The sequence below is a fragment of the Nelumbo nucifera genome, chromosome 5, assembly GCF_055504915.1.
Source record: "Nelumbo nucifera cultivar China Antique chromosome 5, China Antique-T2T, whole genome shotgun sequence".
Classification (NCBI taxonomy): domain Eukaryota; kingdom Viridiplantae; phylum Streptophyta; class Magnoliopsida; order Proteales; family Nelumbonaceae; genus Nelumbo; species Nelumbo nucifera.
The window spans coordinates 72,558,224-72,569,053 of NC_142653.1; the positions used below are offsets into that span (position 1 = coordinate 72,558,224).

General features: G+C 38.7%; 1 protein-coding gene across 1 annotated transcript; it reads left to right on the top strand.

Annotated features, from left to right (window-relative positions):
- Nucleotides 1–1,642: 1,642 nt before the first annotated feature.
- On the top strand, nt 1,643–2,131 carry LOC104589489 (LYR family of Fe/S cluster biogenesis protein). Its single transcript, XM_010247839.3, has one exon. The coding sequence runs from the start codon at nt 1,832–1,834 to the stop codon at nt 2,123–2,125; it is 294 nt and encodes a 97-aa protein (XP_010246141.1). The 5' UTR covers nt 1,643–1,831; the 3' UTR covers nt 2,126–2,131.
- Nucleotides 2,132–10,830: the final 8,699 nt, after the last annotated feature.

Below are 10,830 nucleotides of genomic sequence, written 5' to 3' on the forward strand. Positions count from 1 at the left end.
GGTTGCATTATATTTTACATCTTACCGATTTGACTCGCTCAATCTTGATGGTTGAACCCCTGACCAAGAAATCAAAAGCCAAAGCGATTCCGTTTTTGGGTCAGTTTTTAAAACCTTGATTTTAGTCAAAAGAAAGTTGCACAATCCTATTCATATTTTTAATAGTGTAAATATAAATTTATGGATGTGTTCAATTTTTTTATAATTTTTTTTGTATTTTTGTGTGTAAAAAGAATTCTAATATGTCACATTTACTTTTTGGTTAATATGATAAATATATGATATTATACATGTCCCTAAATGCTTTTCTTTTTGCAAAATTTATGTATTTTTAACTTTAATTTTATATTTTATTAATTTATATTATTTATTTATGACATTAAAGGTTAATACATTTGACCCAAAAGTTGAAATTTTTATTATTAATTTTTATATTTTATTTTTGGTTAGTTCTAAATTATGTATTTCATTTTCATTATGAATTAAAATAATTCTTGTTTATTACACTTATTTTTCTAATTTGATTAATAAAAATATCATAAATGTGTCTAATTTTTTCTACATTTTTTTTTGTAAATTTCTATATTTATTTCTCTTTAAAAAAATTTTATTGTCTAATTATGACTTCCTAGGTTGATCAATTTGATTTGGATGGTTGAATTGTTTATCCACCACTCGGACAAATAATGGTTTTGTTTTTGAGACAGATTTAAAATATACGAGTTTATATTGTTAAAAATATTGACATAAATCTAATTAGTGCATTTATTTGTGAAAAATAACTTAAAAATAAGATTTAATAAAAGAAAATAGGTTTTAATACCTTAAGTATAAGACTTAATGAGAGAGGATTAAATGAGATGAAAAGTAATAATTGAAGTTGCATTTTCAACACTTATATTTAGAAATGGATTAAATACACAAATATGATCATTATAGTTGCCATTAAAGGTGGCATTAAAACTATAATAAATTAGTTTTATTCTATTTTTCAAATAAAAAAATAAAAGATAATTTTAGTCTAAAAAAAGGTTTAACGTAACATTCACACTTTTTACTTTTATATATAGTTTAGATATATAAATAGGATTCACATATGGATTTGGTAGATTCATTTTATGTTGAGATGTAGACATGAATAAAATAAAAAATTATTGATGACAACACTTGTGACCTCATTGTTGGATGGAGCCAAGGACACTAATAAAATAAAAATTAAAAAAGGTATATTACAGACTTCCTCTACTTTGAGTGTAGTGACCTCATTGTTGAAACGCCTATAACCTCAGTATTGCAACTTTCATTTGCCAGAAATATCCACCCTGAACTTTAACATTCCAGCAACAGTATGCTTCATTGTCCATGATTCTCATTTGACTGATATGTGCTTGTTTTAACCTTTTAAAACTCTAAATTGGATTTTTGTCATGTTAAAATTGATAAAGTACAAGAAAAAAATAAAAAAGAGTAGAAAATTACAGATAATACAGAAATTATAACAAAAATAGAAAAAGAAGAAAATATAGAAAATATAACAAATAATAAGTGAAAAATACAGAAAATGCTAAAAATTAAAAATAAAAACTACAAATACAGCAAGAGATAGCAGGCTTTAACGTGCCTATTTTTGATATATTCATTTTTTTGCTGTGGGCCCATCAAACTTGGAATGCGCGTGGCCCGCTTTGAAGCCATACACACAGTTCTTTCTCTTTTTCGCTTCCTTTTAATCGAATCTCACAGTAAAATCAAAAGTTCAAAACCTCTCCTTCTCTTAACTCTTTCTTAATCCCGTTGCACCTTTTTATTAGAGAGAGAGAGAGAATGCGATATGGTATCGTCAGGCGGGGCGAAGAAGCTATCTGGGATGCAGAAGCAGGTGCTGAGTCTCTACAGAGGGTTTCTCAGAGCCGCTCGTTCTAAGGCCCCCGAGGAGCGCCACCGTATCGAATCAATCGTGTCGGCCGAATTCCGCCGCAACTCGGAAGCTGTCGATCGCAAGAACTTCGTCTACATCGAGTATCTCCTTCGCCGCGGCAAGAAACAGCTCGATCAGATCAACAGCCCTGATATTGTAGGCTTATCCTCCCTCAAGGTTGCCTCCGCCTCCGGCACTAAACCCTAACCCCGATACCAATTGCTTTTTCATGTTGTGTTCTTTTCTTTCTTTTTTTTTTTTCGGCTTCTTCGAATTCGACTGGTTTTCATCTCGCACCCTTTGAATCGATCCATCGGTGCAAGAAAAGTGAAATTACAAACACTTTGTATTCGAGAAGGAACTAAATTTCGTTCATTAGTCTCTTCGCAAATCTCAATTGTTCTTTTGTGCTTCTTCTCCTCGTCCTTGTATCTCTTTCTTTATTTATATGTGTAGATGCACAAAATTAATAACAGTTTCATTAATTTGTTTTTGGAAAAATTCCTTGCCACTTTGTTCTCCGAACTTTAAAAGCAACAATCCAGAACTTTTCAAAACGTGTCCATCCAGTATTTATCGTTAATCAACATTTAATCAGCCGTTAAATGCCTTTGAAAATGACATAAATGTCTTTTTAGTGTCATCTAATTTTCTTTATCAACCATTCGAACGTTGATACAAAAATTAACAATTCTTCTTCTATTTAAGAAAGTTGGGGTCACGTCTTAGTACGCATTCTAGACTCTAATTTTCTTGAATATAAGAGACAAGGATTTAGAATTGTTATTTTTTCGTCAATGTTTAGATGGTTAATAAAGAAAATTAGATGACACTCGAAGCACATTTGTGTTTTTTTGAAAGGTATTCAATGGCTGGTTATAGTTGATTAATGACAAGTACTAGATTGACATGTTTTGAAAGTCCAGGTGCTTAATTCTCACATTTTAAACTTTGAAAACCAAAGTGGCACTAGGCACAAAGTATAAGGTACTAATAGGGAATTTTCCCCTTTTTTTGTGTTGCATCCATTTAATAGATCCAACCCAGAAAAAGAGGAATTTACATGCCAGGCCACGATAGAAATATTTATCGGTAGAAGCAATATACTTAAATTGAAATATCCCAAATTCATGATGGGAATAACAAATTTCAATTCACTATAGTGGTCCACCTCTTGGAATGGCACGTCACACAAGTGACACAAAATACCTAAAATGCCCTTCGAGTAATGTCACCTCACCCTATATTATGAAATCCCTAAAATGCCCTTTTCTCTCATGAGCTATAATTTCCCTTCCCTCTTTCTTTTATCCACTCTCACTTTCATTCTCACCTTCATCAAACAACCTATACTTGTCAGAAAATATACAAAGCACCTCGTCCATAACTTTGCGCCGACGCAAACCAACGGAGCAGAAATATCTCTTTTCCACGCGATTGACTTTCATTTTTTATGTTGTTCGATCTGAGGTGTTCTGAATCGAGGACAATCAAATAATTTTGTTAATTCGACAAAGCCGAGGTGGAAGGACGAAGCCATGCACTAGGATATGCAACTAGGAGAAGGGTTAGAGGTCCGATGAGTTATTCCCTGGGTAGGTACTCCGACGCTCAAGTCAGTTGAATAGGGAAGAAAGTGGTTAGGCCAAGCAGGTTGGAATAATGTTGGTCTGAGTTGAAGAGATAATGTAGGGATACTTAGAGAAAGTTCTTCCAAAAGAGTCCCTTACCTTGAGCGGGGAGTACCTATTTATGGTTGAGTGTCCATGTCCTAGATGATGGGATGAGATATCCATCGTATGGACGCCCGAATCTTGCGAAATAGAATGGGCAAATTTCAAAAATTTCTCTCCATCCTATTGGGAATCGAATTCTCTATTTTAGAAAAATCATATTTTCAATGATCAATCTTGAACCAAGAATCGAACCAAATCTGAACAGAAGCAGTAGGAGAGGGATATACCTGATACGGAGAAACAGTATCTCCCAATGGAGGCCTTCACGCCCAAGGAAGAAACCAAAAACTGCTCCCACTGAATATGACGCAGTGCATGATGGAGCAAAGTTAGCAGTGTTCTTCCCAAGAACCTGATCCTTCGCAAGAATCAGCAGGACGGCACGTGAGAACAGCTTTCTATCAGTCCCTTCACAAGAAACTGATATCAAGATCCAATCTTGATTTCTCCCACTTAATTAGAGGTCGAACTGGCAGGTGAGGCGGCAATAGGAAGGAGGCGGCAAAAAAGAATTTTCGCAAGGTTGCTAAATTCTTTCTTCTGTGATTTCATCTTTGAAGAGGATGTGAATATGTGTCTTCTAAAGGCTGCCGCCCCCTCCTCCTTTTATAAGCTTAAAGGGATAAGCTCCTAAACCCATTAGGAGTTCCTAATCTGAATCATATTTGGATTAGAATTCCCTTTAAGTGATAAGGGTAAACCCTTATCTTATCTGCAGATTAGATCAGCCTCTTCCTAATCCTATTAGGAGGTTTCCAGATCTGAATGGACTCTCTGAGTGGATAGGGTTATGACCCAATCCCATCTGCTAATTTAATCTCAGAATTCGCCCCTTATTTAACTGATCAAATCAACCAAGTTCAAAATGGGCTTTAGGCCCAATAAGGTTATGTGCTCACTTAGGCTTCCAATCTGCTGCCCAGTTGGGCTTCCTTGTATGGCGTGGGACTCAAACATTGATCTACACATCAGCCACATGGGTTCAGCCCAGCCTTTGTTAGAAGGCCTAGCCGAATACACTGTTATGGATAGTGCACCCCCTGAAACCCATCACATGGGCTCTATGGGCCCAACACTTACCCTAAGTGGTCCCTGGGCCAAGCCACCTTGTAACACCCAGGGACTGTGGGCATATGCAAGATTAGCCTATCAGGTCTTACCCTCAATGGTCTTACACTTAACCTCTCAGCCAATAATGATCAAACACTACCCAACAAGAGAGGGCCTCTCCCTCGGCTGCAAAGAACAGTGTTGCACTCTCTACTCACATAGATCCCGGGAATTAAAACATTTTGCAAACGTTTGGAAACCATAATATATATACTTTTATATCTCATATAAAATATATTTTGCAAAACAAATCTCAACAATTGAAATCGGCTGCCGGCTGTCTTGGTTTCCATCAGAGAGAGTGCATCCCGATCATTACCTTTGTCCGACAAAGGGGCTGATCCTGTCACTATGATCATCCACTAAGATGAATTCTCGGACTGTCCCAACATACCCAGGTTTTGACCCCCGCTAAGGATCTCACTACTTGGCATAGGATATCACGATCCTATCGTGAAAACATACCTAGATGTAAACTTTCTATTATCTGGATCCGAATGGAAATCGATATCAATATACCCCTGGATCTGTAGTGAGCTACCATCGAATACCAAACAAAACTCTTTTGTCCTTCGAAAGTACTTAAGTATATTTTTCACACTCAGGGTTGGCATGAAATCTGCTTAGGGTTGGCATGAAATCTGCTTACCACACTCACTGCCTAAGCAATGTCAGGGCGAGTGCACAGCATGACATACATGATGCTTCCTACGACCGAGGCATAGGGAACGTCCTTCATGCCCTCAATCTCCTCAGAGGTCTTGGGAGCATCTTCTTGGAGAGAGTGACTCCGTGCCTGAAAGGAACATTTCCCTTCTTGTAGTTCTCCATGCTGTATCTCTTGACAATTTTGTCAATGTAAGCAGATTGGGATAATCCTATTATCCGTTTCGATCCATCTCTATAGAGTCGAAAACTCAGTATATATGTGGCTTCTCCAAGATCTTTCATGGAGAATTGCTGTGAAAGCCACACTTTCACCTTAGTCAACATTCCTACATCATTCCCAATGAGTAGAATGTCGTCTACATACAGAACCAGAAACGTAACATTATCCCCACTGGACTTCCTGTAAATACAGGGCTCATCCGGATTCTGTTCAAAGTCAAACTTTTTGACAGTAGAGTCAAACCGGATGTTCCAACTCCTAAAAGTTTGATTAAGTCCATATATAGATTTATACAGTTTACATACCATGTGTTCCTGACCCGCAACAATGAAACCTTGCGGCTGCTACATATAGATATCTTCAGTAATATCTCTATTCAGGAACGCAATTTTGACATTCACTTTCCAAATCTCGTAGTCATGGTATGCTGCTACAGCTAGCAGGATCCTAATGGATTTAAGCATGGCCACAGACGAGAATGTTTCCTCATAATCGATGCCCTCTTTCTGAGTATATCCTTTCGCCACCAGACGAGCTTTGTAGGTCTCAACCCTGCCATCGGGGCCCTTCTTCCTCTTATAGATCCATTTACAACAATTGCTTTTACCCTGGGGGGCGGATCTAATAGAGTCCAAACTCCATTGGTCCCCATTGAGTTCATCTCAACTCTCATGGCATCTACCCACTTAAGGGAGTCTATGCCCAACATAGCTTCCGCATAAGTCACGGGATCCTCCTCACTAGTCAAGGCTTCCACCTGGTAACTATCCTAGTCATAACCAAAATGGACTGGTGGCCTGGATACCCGGGTAGATCTTCTAGTTTGGTCACTACCTGGAACTTGTGGGACACCTCCCAGTACATCTGAGCTCTCCTCATCAAGAACAATTTCCTGACGATGATTGTTCAGGATGTAATCATTTTCCAAGAATTGTGCATTTCGACTACAAAACACCTTCTGGTCACTTGGTTTATAGAATAGGTAGCCCATAGAGCCTTTTGGGTAGCCTACAAATAGGCAACGACTAGTCTTGGATTCCAATTTGTCCGAACTCGTTCTTTTAACGTGAGCCGGACAACCCCAAATCTTCAAGTGTCGTACACTTGGTTTCTTTCCTGTCCAAAGCTCATAGGGAGTCTTCGGGACTGATTTGGTTGGAACCCGGTTTAGCACGTATATCACAGTCTCTAATGCGTATCCCCAAAAGGATGTAGGCAACTCTGAATGGACGAGAAGTGACCGGACCATATCCAATAAGGTCCTATTCCTCCTCTCTGAAACACCGTTAAGTTGTGGTGTAGCAGGAGGAGCCAATTGTGATACTATCCCATTGACCTTCAAGTAGTCCCTTAATTCGTCAGAGAGATACTTGCCACATCGATCTGATCGAAGGGACTTAATTTCTCCCCCTAACTGTTTCTCAACCTCTTGTCTGAACTTTTTGAACTTTTCAAACGATTCGGACTTATGTCTCATTAGGTATACGTAACCATACCGAGAATAATCATTAGTAAATGTAATAAAGTACACGTGTTGGTTACGGATCCTAACACTCAGGGGACCACATACATCAGTATGTATAAGGTCAAGCGTGCCTGTACATCTTTCAGGCTTACCGTTAAATGGCCTCTTTGTCATCTTACCCTGAAGGCAAGGCTCACAAGTGGGAAGATCTTCTACAGTTAGAAAATCCAAAGGACCATCCTTTACCGGTCTTGTGATTCGGTCAATACCGATATGGCCAAGTCGGTAATACCATAGGCACGTGGGATTAACTATATCACGTACTCTTTTCTTGGGGATATCAGCCGACGTAGTTTCAGCTCTGTTAGTTTCTAGAGAAGGATGTAGAACATAGAGACTGTTCTCTAGTTCCCCGTGTGCGATGAATTTATTGTTTCTTTTAATAGTAATCGTATTACTGAAAAAGACAGAATATCCATCCGCACACAGTTTTGAGACAGAAATCAGATTTCTTCTTAAATTTTGCACAAAAAGACAATTTTTAAGTACAATGGATCCTTCTCTAAAAAGTAATTCTACGGTTCCTATCGCCATAGCTGCAACACTTGCAGAAGTCCCCAAATAGAGCGTCACTTCACCTTCATTCAGCCTTCTGCTTACCTTGAACCCCTACAGTAAGTTACACACATGAGTTGAATCCCCGGAGCCAATACACCAGGACGCAGAAGCTACCAATAAATTGGTTTCTATGACACAAGATTTGAAATTACTTTTCTTGGATTCCAGGTATTGAGGACAATTCCTCTTCTAGTGGTCGGTTTGCTTGCAGAAGTGACATGCATCCGATGCCCTGTCTTTCTTCTACTTCTTGGGTTTGGCAGCTTTCTTCAGAGGCTTCTTTGCCTTCCTCTTTTTCTTGCCCGATTTGTTAGCTTCAGCAAACATAGCCCTAGGCTCATCCCTCTTAATCAATTCCTCGGCCCTCTGCAACATATTTCTGAGTTTCTGGACGCTGACATTCAGCTTGTTCATATTGTAATTCATTATGAACGAATTGAAGGAAGGAGGCAAAGAATTAAGGATGACATCTACTTGCGTGCCAAGATCTAGCCCGGATCCAATGGCTTCGACTTGTTGATATAACCCATCATTCGAAGGCAATTGTCGTGAACCTGTTGCCTCTTGGACATCTGTGCAGTCATGAACTATTTCAAGACCTTCTACTGAGTAGAACGATTCTGCTCCTCGTACATTGTCTTTAGACTGTCCAATATGTCCTTGGCAAGTTCGATCTGATCGAACTGCCTCTATATTGGGTTGTCCAGTGAGGCAATGACATAGTAGCGGGCTAGGGAGTTTTTGTCCTCCCAATCTTGAAATTCCCTCTTTCTAGCCTCAGAAGCCCTGTCACTCAGACATTCCGGGGTAGGATTTTTAACTACCTTATCCAATTTTTCAGATGTTAAGACCAGCATGAGGTTACGGTACCAATCGGCATAGTTCGGGCCCTTAAGCTTGATGTCATCAAGAAGTTTTGCAAATTATCCGTTTGCCATTTTCTGATAAAACAATAAACTTAGTCCACAACCTAATTTGATTCATGTTCATTACATAGATATGGTTTTTAATCTATATTTCATTTCCATTTGTTCATCTCTGAGATTTTCTTCCTGTCTTAGTGACGGAGACTGCGACTTGTCTCTAGAAATGTGGGAAACCACATAGGTGCATGGAGCCAACTGTTTCAGCTACAAAACCCCACCACCTTTCTCTGAAAGATCATATCCACTCATCATATGAGTTTTCCCTTTGGTCTCTGTCAGACAAGGTTCATTGCCGTTTTCAGGTAAACATTTCTATCCACTGAGTGCTTACCCATCATATTCGGGAACGCCAAGGTACCATGAGAGAGTTCTCATTTCCTGGTGAAGCCCCTCCCACATCAGTTTATGACGCCCCTATCATCTTATGAAACATTTAGACAAACCCAACAGCAAATGGATAGCCCATTTTCTGGTGCGTTTCCTCATTACTGAAGGACCCATCCTCATGTTAATGATGGAAGGCCTTTAGAGAGTTCATCATTTGAATCTCCCTATCACATGCACTCATATTTGTAGGAGGGAATGAACAATTATGCCTAGTTTGATTTAGGTCAAACCAAAGTGGCTCCCATTGACTTTCATAAAGCCAGATTTCGGTGGGCCCAAATCGGCTAGGGTTCTGCACGTATCCTCTTCAGGAGGTGTGGGGCCCACCACTGAGGGAGGTCATCCAATACCAGTAGGCACACCATGGCAATGATGTGCATTCAGCCATGGTGTGCGCAAGAGCCACTATCGAATCAGCATGGGCCAAGTACTTATGGCCCATGAACGTAGCACATCACACATCCATACATCACATGCAGGGAAGAATTGATCCAATCAATTAATATCTGTAAAGCCCATATTAAAGCCCATAATATTATATAGGTATATGGGCCAAAATTAGGGTTAATCAATTCGGTCCATATAGCTTTATCTACGAAGTGGGCTTTTAGAAGTTTTAACAATTTAAAACTAGGCCTTTACAGGTTGGGCAGAATTAAACAATAAATTAATTATCAATCCTCAGGCCCATTAGTGGGAGAATTAGGGTTGACATTCAGCCTTGATCGAACCCTAGATTCGGTCCAAGCAGTTTGGACCAATCTGGTTCAAATGGGTCTAGGGTTTGATCTTTAATTAAAGATTTAATTCAATAAATTAATCTGAAATTAAATACTGATAAAAGAAAATCAAGAATCAGTCAGATAAGGTTGTTCGCACAATCCATCCTGCAAAAGAGAGGTTAGATCACAATTTGCAGTTTCATAAACTACAAATCACAGAAAACGATTTTCCCATATGCGAAATCTCCTTCCTTGCCCCGCCATCTTCGATCCAAAATAAGATAAATAGAAAACATATTTTCTATTAATATTACATCAGATCGAATGCCTATACATTCAGTCTAAAAAATAAAAAAAAAAATTATTTTACAGACCAAATGTAACAAAAGAATCAAGAAACTGCAAAATCGCAGGTTCCTTGCGCCAATCCAGATTTCGATCTCCATGTGTACGAACAACCCATAAATCAAGAAAATTATAACGAACAATTCTAAATAATAAACAGATTTATAAAATTTAATTTCAGAATAATCGCCCATTAACTAGAAACAAATTTTCTAGCGAAACCTTATATCTGCACAAATCGGGTAGAATGCCTTTTGCCCATTTGTACAGGTTCAAATTTGATCCAATTCGGTTCAAGACTTGAACTGGCTCTGATACCATTGATGGGATGAGATATCCATCGTATGGACGCCCGAATCTTGTGAAATAGAATGGGCGAATTTCAAAAATTTCTCTCCATCTTACTGGGAATCAAATTCCCTATTTTAGAAAAATCATATTTTTCAAGGATCAATCTTGAACCAAAGACCAAACCAAATCTGAACAGAAGCAGTAGGAGAGGGATATACCTGATACAAAGAAACAATATCTCCCAATGGAGGTGTTCACGCCCAAGGAAGGAACCAAAAACTGCTCTCACTGAAGATGGCACAGTGCAAGATGGAGCAGAGTCAGTAGTGTTCTTCCCAAGAACCTAATCCTTCGCAAGAATCAGCGGGACGACACATGAGCACAACTCCCTATCAGTCCCTTCACAAGAAACTAATATCAAGA